General features: G+C 47.4%; 1 protein-coding gene across 1 annotated transcript in view; it reads left to right on the top strand.

Moving 5' to 3' along the window:
• LOC144179344 (chitin deacetylase 7-like) overlaps positions 1-14,760 on the top strand; it is a 35,526-nt gene that overhangs the window by 10,643 nt on the left and 10,123 nt on the right. Inside the window, exon 3 of the mRNA XM_077707663.1 lies at positions 12,112-12,324. Coding sequence (XP_077563789.1) covers positions 12,112-12,324 — 213 coding nt within the window. The remainder of the gene's footprint in view (positions 1-12,111; positions 12,325-14,760) is intronic.

Genomic DNA, 14,760 nt, shown 5'->3' with positions numbered 1-14,760 from the left:
TATTTCTGAGACCCCAGGGTGGCTCTCGTGCAGTAATTTAAGGACTTCCCCTTGGAGACAGGCGGGTACCACAACACGGTCGCCCCACAGCACACAGTTCTGAAGCACACTCATTTCATTGAACCGGGACTCGCAGGGCCCCCCTCTGGTCTCGCGTCTAGAACCTGACCAGACCACAAACCCTGTTATATCCTTGGCAGCACCGGGTCTCTTGCAGTGGCTTCAGCAACCACTTTGGGTGATAGTACACGGGGATATACACCTTCCATCATGAATACTTCTGCGGGGGCCCCTGCATAACATCCTGTTGTTGGCAAAGGCAACCGACTCAACTCATCCGCAGGGGCTATCAGGGCTCCCGGTCGATAGCTCAGGCTGTAGTTGCACCCTGCCAGCAGCAACGCCCAGCGAAGAACCCTCGGCGAGCAAGTTTCAGGAATTCGTGTACCAGCGCCTAACAGACCCAGCAAAGGTTTGTGGTCGGTAACAGCTTCGAATTCCCGTCCCCACAGATACTGTGTAAACTTTGTGACCCCAAGAACGAGTTCAAGTGCCTCTTTATCCAGCTGACTGTAGTTCTTTTCTGCGGCGGTCAGGCTATCGGCCGCTCTTCTCTCGAAACCTCTCGTTGTGCCAGAACCACCCCCAGGCCACGAGGGGAAGCATCAGTGACCAACGCAGTTGGTCAGGAGGGGTCGTAGTGGGCCAAGGCACGGGCGGATGCGAGCATTTCTTTGCTACGACCGACATCTCCCTGTTCGACCACAGTCCAGCGCCACTTGGTCCCGGCAGTTAGCAAGCGGTTCAATGGCTGTGGCACATCTGAAAGATTCGGGAGGAACTTTCTGTAGAAATTCACAAAACCCAAATAGCTTTGCAGTTCTTTGACATCCTGTGGTTTGTGAGCTTTCTCAACCGCTTCAGTCTTCACGGGATTTGGACGTAGCCCGGCAGCACTTTTTATGTGACCCAAGTACTCGACCTCGGGTAACAAAAATTTGCATTTCGAGGGTGTCAGCTTCAGGCCAACTTCCTGCAAGTGTTCCAGTACCTTGCAGACATTTTCCCAATGTGTCTTGTCACTGTCGCCAGTTACTAAGATGTCACCGAAGTATACTGCGAAATGATCAAGTCCCCTCACATGGTTTTCCATTTCTCGTTGCAATATTGCAGGCGCTGAGGTGACACCGAATGGCAGACTCGTGTATTGTAACAACCCTTTGGGAGTATTGATGGTGACAAACTCCTGGGATTCATCATCTAGCTCGATCTGCTGGTAGGCGTCCTTCAAATCTAGCTTTGTGAACTTTACTCCTCCTTGGAGTTTTGTGAACAAGTCATCGATGTGCGGCACGGGATACATTTCCACAAGTGCTACGGGATTTACCGTTATCTTGAAATCGCCACATATGCGCTGTTTCAGCACCGGAACGATGTTTCAGCACCGGAACAACGGGCGCTGCCCACTTGGCAGACTTCACTGGTCGGACCACGCCTTGACGGACCAGAACCAGTCTCTTCAACGACTCCTCAAACTTCAGAGCAAAAGGCATCCGCCGGGATTTGAAGAATCTGGGTGTAGCGTCCTGTGGCACCATGATGCGAGCCTTAACCCCCCGGAACGTGTCTAACCCTTCAGAAAACACCTCCTGGAAACGAGCGACCGCTTCTTCCGCAGACGACACAGAACAAATAGATTCCGGCTTGCTGATCCCTAATTGAAATTCCCTCATCCAGCTTCTACCGAACAATGTGGGGCAAGGTCCTTTTACCACAAACAGTGGCAGCTGTTTCTTCTTCTCCGAGCTTCACAGTTGCCGCGTACTTCCCAGCGACTGGTCGCGTGTCTCCACAAAAACTCCGAAGTTGCACGTCGGATGGTTCCAAAACGGCTGACGGAAACAGTTGCGTGAACATCTTTTCACTTATCGTTGACACACTGACGCCCGTATCTAGTTCCATTTCTAACGACACGCTGTTAACGATAACCGCAATGCGCAGCGGCGCCCGCCCGGCCGTCTGTAGTGGCCAAAGGTCATACACTTCCCTCTTGTCTTCCGCCTCGCGCGCTTCATCCACAGTATTCACGCGCCTCGAATCTGCGCGGTGCATCTTTTTTTAGCCCGCGATCAGTCGTGCACACACTTGCCAGATGCCCTTGCCGCCCGCATTTGTAGCAGACCGAGTTCACGTGTTTCCGCCGCCCGCGTTCACGGTGCCCCGTTTGTACAATGTTTGCCGACACCGTGGCCGTTTCGACTGTCAGTAGGCAGGTTGCGCTGATGCTTACCTCGCAAGCATCAGCGCCGTTTTATATATCCTGGTGGTTCAGGGGGTCATTTCTGTTGTGAAAGATGCCACGCATATCAAGGGATCGGTTCGTAGCCTTAATATTACGTAAATGTCGGCGCTCTGTCCCGGACACCAACAGTCGGGATTATAACGAGTCACGCACCGGCGGCCACAAAAAGAAGGCATCTAAGGTAACTTCATGATAACAAGGCCGAGAAGAACGAACACTGGCGCAGACGAAAATACGTAAGCCGCTGCTATTGTGGCCGACCACTCAGATTGAAGATATTACAAATGGCAGGGAGGAACCGATGCATTCATCAAGGCCGTCTTTCTTTACACCGTGTCTCAGTGTCAACCCCATAGATCATTGGCACGGCGTGCTGCAGGCAGTGGGTGATAACTGCTCGAGAAATCGCCGCTCCTTCATCGATGCCCTAGCGTGCGCTGCAGACAACTGTAGTAGGAAAAGTGCTGCGCTCACAGCGGCCTCTGTGTGGTGCAACGTGCCCATTGGGCTGGCACGGACTGTGGTGTTGGTTGCGCGCTCAGCGTACGGGAATCCTCACGAGTATCTTCCATGGCCCTCACCGTACTTATCGCGGCTCTAAGTTTACATCAGCTGTTTCAAATACCCGCGTTTGCATCCGGACGTCGTTAATGCCACTGATGATTTGGTCTCGTAGCATGCGGTTCCGGAATGACTCAAACTTGCAGTCCTCGGCCAGTCGCTTCAAAGATGCTACGTAGTACCCCCCACCCCCCCCCCCGACTCCCCTTCCCGCCAAAGAACTTGAAACTTCCTACCACCTCCGACACCCTTGGCGAGAAGTAGTTGTTGAGGGCTTCAAAAATTGTCGCCAAGTTCGTCTCGGCAGGTTTTCCTGGGCCAGTAAACTTGGTAGCAGAGAATACGTTGCGGCTCCGCAACAGGTCAGAAATACAGCCGTGTTCTTACCGTCGGGGACGTCGTTCACCATGATGTAAAGCTCCACCCGCTCTCGGTATTCCATCCAATCAATGGTGTCCGCGTTGAACTCGTCTATCTTCCCGATGACCGGCATGGCTGCTCGTGCGTCGTCATTCATTTCAAGTATTTTTCCTCGTCGCCAGTTGTGGTGACCGGTCCCGCTAACATAGCGCGTGGCAGTGAGGACACAACAGCCACTGTCGGGGGTGTAGGCACAGTGACCCACAGGTCACGCGCTCTACCTTTTATTGGCGCTGTCGTCGTGGCATCTCGTGGATGTAGATGGAAGTTCCTCCATGTATTGCCCCCAGGTGGTGCCAGTTACGACACTCCCGTGCTACAATTACTTTTGACGGCACCTGTACGTTCATACTAGCGATCGCAGCTTTGTCTTTGCCAATTCTGTTTTAATTTAAAGCAACGCTTTTTACCTCTACCCCCAAAGGGTTCTTTCGCGACCATTGGTGTCAACAGAAAACTCCCGTGAAAAAATAAACGAAGTTACTGGTACCGCCAAGAATCGAACCTGGAACGAGTAGAATAACGGAGCGAGAGCCCGTTGTTTTACCGATTGAGCTACGAGCCCTTTTGTCTTTAATGCCAGTCTTTGACACGATACAAAGCACAACACAAAATTATTTACACAAACAACTCTAGCAACACGCCACGAACCCATGAGGGCTGATGTCGTCTCTCTAAAATTCCCGAAGTCTAGTCAAGGGTTCTCTCCTTGACAGCCACTCAGAAGGGCATGCCTTGCGCTTTTTCACCTCTACGTACTGTGATATGGGAATCGCGAAAACATTGCCGCGTACGGCGGGCGTCTACATAACCGGGGAGCCACACCATCCGCGAGCGCCATATGCGATGCAAGGCCAACAACATAACGACGTCCAAGAGTTCCCCCCCCCTCCCCCCCGTCTTTTTCCCCAGCTAGAAAGCATATGTTGTGGGGGTTCAGCAGGATCTCTTTATGAAGGGCCAACGCGGAGACGGGGAAGACAGGCGGTGCATTTACCCAGCACATCTGCGGGCTCACACCCTGCGTGCTCGCTGTCAATGCCTCGTGATAGCGTCACGCGACCTCTCGCGCCGCTGTCCAGGCATGTGTAGCAGCCGTGTGCGCGCCTTGCGCATGCCCTGGGAGTTACCAAAATTAAAGGAACATCACACCAACGCACGGTATCTCACTTGTTCTCCCTCTCTGCCGCCGATCTCGTCGCCTCCGTTGGCGGCAACACAGATGGAGTAGTAAGATCGTCTGACACGGGGTTTGATGAGCTTCCTTTAATTTTGTAAAAAAGTTTCCACTGATGTGCTTCACCAATACAACTCCATCAACCACCTTTAATGAATAATGCGTTGATTTATCATTAGAAAAGAATATCTCTTTGAAGAAATAATGGCTGTGGTTAAGTGCATTTCAATTGCCTCTGGTTTCACTATTTGTACAGCCAGGTGAGTGAATGTAAGTGACGTCCCATGGGTAATCGTTGTGGGTGTTAACAGCTTTTCTTTCCAATCACTCACTGGGTCGACTGGCGGGCATTTTTTTTTCGCGTTTGCGCGCAAGGGCCGCAAAGAAAAGTGTACGATTACTCGCGCTAAGAAAATTTGATAAGGGCGCCTGGCTTCATGCATTCTACCATTGTTTCATAACAGTAAAATATTCGTGAGCTTTCCATGTCAAATCTTTAGAATGTTATCAGGCGCTCTACATTTAGCGAATACACAGGCGCCTAAGCGAATATTATTGTCAGGTATAACACCTTCAAATATAGAGTTAAAATGCGGGCGTGTGAAATACTTTTACACTCTTTGACAACTGAAAGTACTTCGAAGCCAAACTTTATATAGTCGCTTTGCTCGCTACTGATTACTTAATAAAGTTTTAAATTATACTATTACTCCGTTCGTAACTCCGGTGTATGGTAATTTTGACGCTGTAAACGAGGGGAAGCCCATTTTAACGCGTGTGCATCAATCAAGCATTACTCGACTGAGTTGGCGATAAAAACGGCGTCCACAAAGGAGTTGGCCAGAACCTGTCATCGAAATTTCCCTTGGCTGCGCCGGTCTAACAATGTCCCCACTCCTGTAAAATGGGCAGTGACAATGACAACAGCTGTGGGCAACTGACCGCCCATACAAGAATTTTTATACCGTGGAACGGGGTTGTGCAGCGGCCTCGGTGTAATACGGCCCAACGTTAGCCTTTCGAGATAAAATTTCATGAACTGGTACCAGTAGCTTTCCGTACAATTAGGTGTCGGTTTCCCTTTGAATGTGATTGTCAACATTGGATTTTTTGTGAACGTGATTGGAAACCCACTGAGGAGGAGGATTGGTCAGTGGTGATGAGAGTAGCTGCCATACGCTTATGGCCGATTGACCAATTTCCGTTAGACGGTGATATGAACATACCGCCCGGACGTATGGTTTCACAAGGCAACGATAAGTGAGAGTAAAGCATTTTTACATCATAGGAAAGAGTTAGGTGCCGCTAAACTTCTTAAAGCTCATTTGTGTGTCGCTAGTTTTGTGTTATCTGGCCAGATGGCGCACGATGTCCACTCTAATGTTAAGTTCACTTTGTGACAGATGGTTTGTTATGGCCCTCGGCCAGCTTCTCCGCAACTGTTTTGGCCAGTTTTCAGGCAGTAAAAATTCTGTCACCACCATTGGCGTATGCAGAGCATGAACGTGCAGATTCCAGTGTCCAGTCGTTCTGACGCTACGTACAAAAAACGATATGCACATTACGCCAAAAGTGACATACCATCGTCCAAGCCCATGGCCATCAACACAATACGGATTCCTGGGCGACTTGGTGTTGCATTGCATGACCATTGAATTTTTCTGCATTTTAAAGAAGGTCCCGTTACCTGACGTCGGCAAATAGAACCATTGGACATTGCCGGGGTGAGCAAGCAGTGCCATGTTACACGTCCAGTTCACATGATTTTCGGCATAGGTCGAAGTAAACACTTTTGTAGCAACAGATTAAGGCGGTGTTTCGTCTCCCTCCATTCAGGACAGAGCAGTTCCCTACTTTCACAGTTCTGCGGTGACAAGTCCCATTAGCGGTTGCTACGGGAAAGATGCAAAAAACGTGTGCGCACTAATTATTCCACTTTTTGAACTCATTGCAGTGGGTTAGACAAAGCTAAACATACACCTGAAATAATTTGGCACTTCATATACAAGGGAACACACTGACGTAGAGTGAGAACTTATGCATATTGCTTACCCCAAAGAGCACAAGAACACAGCAGAAGAACGCAGACGGGACAGGACGGGACCGGCCCTAGTCCCGTCTGTGTTTTTCTCCGGCATTATCGTCTTTTTGTCGCTTGGAAATTTCCATAAGTTTTCCCAGTACTAACTTACCCACCTTTCCCCGCTTATTAACATCGAGTGAGTCGTGGAAGCGCTAACGATGGAGAGCACAAGCTCTGGTAAAACAAAATTGAAGCTCAAACAAGCGGGTTTGTCTACATTCTCATTAAAAGATTAACCCGAGGCGGGGGGAGTGCGTATACTTATCCGTTTGTCCTAAAGAGCTGCAGCACATCACAGTGTAGTCAATAACCATTGCGGCCACTTTGAACTTTGCCACGTCGCTGTTCAAGGATACGTTAATAGTTGTTCAATGTTGCGTTTAGCAATAGGGTAAGATATTTGGTTTGTTTCGGAATGCATTTAGGGATAGGTTTAGGGATAGGGTAAATTGTATAAGATTTGGTTAGGTTTAGCTGGTAGAGCGAAGGTTAGGTTACTTAATATTTATTCTTATTTAACCTTAAGCGACCAAATCAACGTTAACCCCACTACGTCTACCTTAATACACCTTACTTCATCCTAATATATGTTATTAGGGCTTATGCTATCTTAGTTCAACGACATGTACCCCGAACAAAGAGATGAGCCCAATGAGGTGCAGGTGCATCGAAAGCTGCGGGGTTCTGTCTGCACGCCTTTATCTTAACACGCAGACCCTTCCAGAAAAACCTAATCAGGCCGAGAGTATTGCGGATGAAACCATAGCGGTTTAGTTGAGTGACTAACAGGTTAGTCTTTATAGTACCAGACAACCGACATTGCCTAACGTCATGGGGGAAAAAACGGATGGTCGTCAGGCAGAACCATAAAAAACAGCTTTTCGGGGCCATGCGCTGGCAACAAAGCATAATAACAATCTTCAAGAAAGCACCTCTTTTGGAAAACTGCGCGTAAGAGACAGGCATAGGAAGGAGGAGACAGGACGTGTACAGACTCCCCTCATCCTTGATCCTTCTTCAGAGTCCTGTCTTTTGCGCGCAGTTTTTCTACTTAAAAGATGCAGCACCAACTAGCTCAATGACATCCTGTTCCCAAAAGCACGGTTTGCGGGAAGACTACTGTCTCTATAGGATTGAAATTCGTAATCCCTGCTTCAGCAAGAGCACATTACACTTGTATGCTCTGTTTTCATATTGATATAAAATAGACTATCTTAGTCCGACATCAGAGGCTCAATTGCGATACAAAAACGTTGCGATGACGTACAACGCGAAAGCGTAACTTCAACGACGAAGCAGCTTTTTCGAACGAAGTTGGTGCGCTTACGATTTCTGCTTTCCTAGCACTGCATTCACCCAAGAGAGCAAGACTAGCCCCAAAGATTTTAAATCGCCGTTGCACAAGACAGACAGACAGTCCATCCACGCTTGTGTGGCTTAAGGTACGGGCGCGAAAGGTTGTGGGTGCGTGGTTTTGGTCAGTTTCAGCGAGAAGGCGACACTGTCAGTGGTTCAAAGAGCTAATTCCTTTATGTCGTGACCTGTCTGAACGTTTTGGTTTCTGTTTTGAGAGAAATAGGGGAGTACTTTTTTTCAGTAAGAAATAGTGAGAGTTTGGGCAGATGGGGACCCGAAGTCTCGAGCCCCGATTGCGTCAGCTACCTCCCTGCCCTCTCAATCACCTCACGCTGATCTTGAGGTGGCGAGCTGGTCACTGCTGCCCCCATCTCTCCACAGAAGTGTGATATGTAATGTTCGAGTTGTTCTCCCCTGAGCATACCCGTGAGCATGGCTAGGTTGCTTGGAAGAGGATGCATGTCTTCCTCATTTAGCACAGGTTTGCGTTAACGTGGGATGTCTCCTACCAAACAGCTTCGCTCATCCATATTTGTGAATATGTAGACAGGCTCGCATGTTGGGCGGTGTTTACGATTCTTCAGCTGTGATAGCTCCTTGTGGTACGCGAAGGGCCATGTTTATAAGCATTGGAAGTGGAGACGTTCTACATACTTTTCGGGAAAGGAAGCCCGGCAGTTGAGGTCTCAAGGAGTACAGTATATGGGCTAGCGTGCTTGTTGGACAACCGCCTCGATTCCTTCCAGTCCCCGGCGAATGGGTGTCCATGTCATTTGAACTTCATTCACTGTGGACGGGGAAATCTTTCGGAAGCGTTCATGTATTCCGTCCGTAATTATGTTCGTGTTTCTTTAATGATATTATCTAATTATCTATGTGCTTATTTTTTATTGCTATGCTAATTGGATTGAAATATGACTTTTATTGTTTCGATAATTGGAATTGGATTGCCAAGAGGATGGCTGTAATTTTCGTTTCCTTCATTTCTGTGTATGTAGGAGGGTCATGCAGTCACGAAAATTGCCAGGGTAGTCCACATCGACGATTGTTCCTCAGTTCCTTCGTACATACCAGCGTAGGTGTACACTGTGTAGCACAGTTTTGGTACTTTTATCGAGTTAATTAGATCCTGGCTATTTACCTGTCTTTGCGTAGGTTTGGACTCAGTGATTTTTGTAGGGCAGAGATTTTATGAGACGTCGCTGGATCGGCGTCCAGTTTGTTCTTGGGGGGGAGGGCGGGATGCCCATCGTACGTACGACTGCCAGTCCCAATTTTATTTCACAGCCGCTTCCTTTGCGGTAGGAGAGTGGCTTCCCTGATGTCTTCAAATGTGTTTTAAAGACCCGAATTGAGGACCTTTGAGACGACCGTGAAAACTGGAAGACTGAGGACCGCCTTCTATTGCCCTGATGAAGGCGTTTTTTTTTTTTGGGGGGGGGGGGGATGGGAGCGTAACTTTTCGGTACAGCAGGCTTTACGATATCCGGCTTATAATCACACAGCAGAAAAAACTCGTAGAGCTGATAGTTCTATGCGCGCAAGCGTACCCTCGCCTTCTTCGCCGCTGGACACAGTGATAAAGCGCTGTCCCGATGATTGGTCGTCACTACCGCGTTATTAAAAATGGGGGAAAGTCTACACTTTCATTCGTTTATAAGACACTGGCGGTAATATTCTGCCCACTGTTTTCGTCATGTGACACGATGTTGGTGGCGGCATTAGTTACTATGAGAGATCCCCTTTGGTGTGATAACATATTTTCGGACACAGCTGGCGACTGTCTGCGGAGCATTCTACCAACCAACAAAGCTTAAAACGAAATTTATTGTGCCGGCAGGGTGCCTGCTTAATTCACGTATATTTTCTTTAGTCTCGACCGTACTATCATTGTCCTTCCCAACTTTCAGTTGCTGCTCCGCTTATTCAGGCGAGCCTTTTCATCTGCCTACCTGGCGTAGCCTCCCGTTCGCAGCAGTGATGCATTTCCGCGTACGCTTGATAAGCACACCGCTTATGGGCGCCGGTTAACAGCCACCGCAAAACCGAAAAAATGAGCCTGGTAAGGCTATCGCATTAAAATGTATCATCGCGTGACAGAATAATACTTCATTAGTTGATTCTGGGAGGAAGGTGGATGGGGTGTTATTTGGTTTGTTTTGTATGTATGTATTGACCCAAATCAGGCAATAAATTTCAGCTCTTACCGTCCACTCGCACTAATTCAAGGGAAGGTGAAGCGGTTTTAGAAACAAAAGAAAAGTTGACTAGCAGCAAGTACACATTGAATAGTTCGCGTGTACGAAATATTTTCGCAATACATGCAATAGAAGCGGCGCAATGCGCAAACAAAAGTGGCCCGATGCCCCGCCCCCATTTCGCCGCGCGATGCCGGAAGACCGAAAAGCCCGGGCGAAAACCGGCTGAAAAACGTCATACCTGGACTTCCGGCCGGATCGGCCGCCTCTGCCATGCTCTTTTCGCTGTGTTTCCTTGTGAATGATACTTGTTGTTGATGTGGTTGATAGCACTTATTTGTACAACTTTCGTGTAAAAAAATAGGCACGAACGCCAAACGAGGCATACGTTATCATGCCGTATTCATAAGCAGGATAATGCCACGCCGGCATGTTCGATAACATACGGAAGCGACAACCGAGATGGCTGTGCTTGATGACAGAATATACTACACTACGTTAGATACTTTGTAAAACGCTCCAGTGCATTTTTCTTATTTTTTTTTCTTTTCTTTTTTTATGCGACGGACGTGAATGTTCACATTAGATGCTAGATTTAGGAAGGACGGTGAATACTCCTGTACTTTAGCCCGGGATGTTTGTTTCGTTCAATTCTAGAACCAAAGTCACATTTGTTCAGGAAATACCTGTTTCGTCAAACGCGTTGGTTTTCTTTCCCTATGGGCTTAGAACAGTGTTCAAAAACCCAAGCCGATAGTGCTGCGGAGGCACCAGTACGCTACAATGTTTTCAGAATAAATGCAACTGAAGAAGTAAGACGCCACTCATCGAAGTGCAGCTAGCGATCGCGGAGGCGCTTTAGCGCCGCTGCCCAAATGGCACGCGCGCGCGTGCGCGCGCATGTGGGTCTGTGTATGCGGATGAGTAACGGGGCTGTGTATCGGGATGAGTAACGGGATGAGTAACGAAAAAAGGAAATTCGGAAGCAGAGTCCGCTTGTTGGTTTATGCGTGTAGCGGCAACATATGTCTCGCATATACGTTTGCAGCGCATGAACGCTATTTTTTCGCGCAGTGCACGTACGTGCTTTTTTCTGGTAGATTATTTATAAAACGCCGCTTATTCTTCGGCATAAATGGTTTCGTATATGGTATCACAGTTCAGGCAGTACCTAATATTAACATAAGGAATAGAAACCCCATATGCTGGTCGCCTAATTCATAAATATTTTTGCAGAACCCTCCAGCCGACGCCACAGTCACTGCTTCGGGGTCCTCGGTCGTGTAAAGCAAATTTAAGCTCCAAGATAATTGAACCAACAGCACGGGAAGTTATAAAATAAACTTGCAGTCATGTGCGAACAATAAACTGCAAGCTAAATTGCCCAAAAGGCAAGCACCGCTGCCGCGCGATCGTTCCCAATGCTTCCGACAACCCGCGCGGCCGAAGGGTGTCCTCCTTTGACGTCCTGACGGGCGCAACCAATCAGGGACGTCAAAAGACGAAAAGCGCGCGTCTTTCAAACGGGACCGCGCGTTTTGCAAAATAAATGCTGGTTGGACTCATGTGCGATAAAATTCAATGTGATATTCGGAGTCAGCGCGCAAGAAACTATATAAACGTGCCTCTAACTCAATTTTTTTGGAAAGCGCTTCAGGTTCCCTTTCAGGCTTCTGCATGAGAACTACTTTATTTTCCCAGCCGGCGTTGCATAGCTCTAAATGCTAATGTAGCTGCGTTTAAGCCTAACCAGGCTTCGCTACAAAGGTTATTTTGTTTGTATTCACGGCGTGTAACTGTGTAAAAATTCAATAGTTCCGCATAGGTGGTGTTCATGTCCGTCTCCAACAAGTATACTCACAGTTGCTGTTCTTCAGCTACAGTAGTCTCAATAAATCTCTTAGCAGCACTGTTCTTTCACAAAAAGTTTCGCAAATATCTATCGAGCAATTATAGCTCACTGAAGGCTACACACAAAGGTAATGCAACCTTTTTGCGCCTTTTCGCGGCGCAGGCACCGGGCGAACCTCACATACTGGAGGACACTGGACCGCAGTGGGTGGGAGGCGGAGTTCGTGGCAGAACGCGAGATTCTCCACAACTACGCTCTCATACCGACAGAGGACATGGTCGGCGCAAGAGCGCCATTCCTCGAAGCAGGAACGGGAGGAAGCCACGAGATGATGCTGAACAACGGCTTCCTATACGACTCCTCGGTTCCAGTCAAGTGAGTGCGAAGCAAACGGGTGCAAAGCCTCAGTGTGTTCGGAAACAAACAAAAATGCAAGAAAAAAATAAATTTCACACCTCGAATTTTAGACATTTTCTTTGTGAAGATGAGCCAATAACAGGAGTTGTTAAAGAAGTGCTCAGAATACATTTGGGATTGCGCAAATATCAAAAACTCTTTCGGACAAATGTCTACGTCCTAGTTTTGTTACGGCCAAAATTTAGAAATTAGTGGTTGTTTCGCGCTGCGAATGTGGACGGCCAGGGTACCTGTATATATCTTTCCCATTGGAGGAATTCAAAATTACAAAATCTTATTTCTGCTGAAGGCGGAATTATCGTTCATCATTAGTCGTTTGTATGTATGCAGAAATGTGTAAACTAAGTTTTTTAAACCATACCGGACAGCATAATATAAAAAGTACATTAGGCAGCCGTAGTTCAGTTCTGTTTTGTTTATTCACAAAAAGGCACATCGACGAATATACTGAATTCCTGGGCTAAAAGTTGTTAAAAACAACTTGACTAGTCCCGAGGCGATTCATGCTGCGGCTTACAAAACATTGTGTACAGTAAAGAAATATTAGGAACAAGTACAATGTTTCCGAAGATGTGTAGTATATAAACAATTTAAATTGCAGTAGATATCACAACACATAAGATATAAAAAGAAGGATTTTGAATTAAACATATTAGTAGCTTATTGTATTAGTTCAGCTTAAGTGGTTCTGTAGGTGTTAATTAGTTTCCACGCTTGACTGCAATTCCCATCAAAAGGTGGGCATCAGAGCTATGACTCGGCTGGTTTACAAACTTTAGAGTTATGAAAATCTCAGGATTTTTAGTGCGAAAATACTTCTACCCGGGCCCACTGGAATGGCGAGGAAGTAGCCGAAATAAGATGAATTCTTAGTAAATGCGTCAACAATACTAAGGAGCCAAACGAACTGCAAGCGTAGCAGTAAGATCGGGGGCATGCTGGTATACGGTGGCTGTACGTTCTCCCTATTTTTACTCTTTCTGGTCTAACGTCATCCACAGGTAACAGTAAATTGCGTACAGTGAGGTAATGAAGCCGTTCTGATTGCCGAACAGAGGTTTAACGCTCAACTGGGCAGTACCTTTACAATTGTGAACATCCAATGAAGTGGACCCGCTAGCACTCCATTGGACCTGGATTTCCTGCCGTATAATATTTAATGAGGCTTACTGTATCTAAATGAGCACTATGATTTCTATTATTGCAAAAATGTATATTGAGGAGTTGGTGCTCATATGAAGTGGCAGAAGGAAGAGCAGCGGCAAGGTCAACAGATATGCCTGGCGGCTAGGTATTAATCATTGTGGTGGGCTAATATGTACAGGCATAAAGATGTGCGGGGAGAGCATTTCAGTCATAACCCGGTTCAAGCGTTCACTAAGCCCATTAGTTTGTGTGTAAAAGCCTGCGTGCGACAAGGTGCTGTTTTGTTTCTAAGGAGCTCAACAGTTTGTCTATGAAATAAGAAAAACAGTCACGGCCGTGGTCGTTCAGATCCCGGGTGTGGGCTCTGTGGTGTAGAAATATGCTGTAGAGAGAAAGTTCAGCTATCAGTTGGGCAGCTGCGAGCAACTTTGCGTGTGGTGGCGTATTGCGATTAGTAATCCATCGCCACAGCAGCCCAGTTTATTTTCTAGTGAGGACTGTTGTCATAAGACCAAACTCAAGTTTACAAGAAAGAACTATACAGCCACTTCTCCAGTGAGAAACGTGTGACATTTTCTGGTGCTGGAAAACGTCAAACGAGGAAACGCATCGGCGTGGTCAGGAGTGGAGACCTGGTGAGATCCACGTCGCATTCGACAAGTTTGTGTTGAATTGAGATGGGCAGCTCCGGGTACGCCGTCTAGTTGCTATAGGACAGTCCAATGCAGATGGCGTGGAGCGACAAGGAGGAGGCCAGGGTCATCTGGATGAAAGCTGTGATGACATAAGGGGAGACATAGGAGGAGGAAAATGTGAAGGGAAGTCTGGTGGAGAGAATGTGATACGTTGAACGATAAAATGAAGCGAGGAGTCATGGCTCTTTTTGCCAGCTATGTGAAGCAAGCGGGTATTTAGGATGGTGTGACATCATTAGGCCTTGTGTCAGGGCATCAACAAGCTGTCGTAAGAAGCATTCGGCGGATTTACGTAACCAATCCGACTTGTTGGGGACAAAAAAGGTATATTTTGAACGTTGACGCGCTCATAACGGTAGAGATAGTCGGCAAAGTTAATATCATTAGTGCCACAAGAAGTTCAGGGTTATCAAGCTGAGAGGAAATTATAGAGAAACCATATATAATATGGTTTCTCTATCGTACCCCAGCCGACGTGTTGCCCCCTCCTGAGCTTCGTTTTTTGTTGAACAATCATGCCGTGCACCTGACTCAGGTATATTACGTGGCAATC

This window comes from Haemaphysalis longicornis, unplaced genomic scaffold (assembly GCF_048455015.1).
Source record: "Haemaphysalis longicornis isolate Haplotype H1 unplaced genomic scaffold, Haemaphysalis longicornis Haplotype H1 scaffold_1, whole genome shotgun sequence".
Classification (NCBI taxonomy): Eukaryota; Metazoa; Arthropoda; class Arachnida; order Ixodida; family Ixodidae; genus Haemaphysalis; species Haemaphysalis longicornis.
The sequence above is the reverse complement of the archived record's forward strand: the minus strand, read 5'-3'. Positions and strand labels throughout refer to the sequence as shown.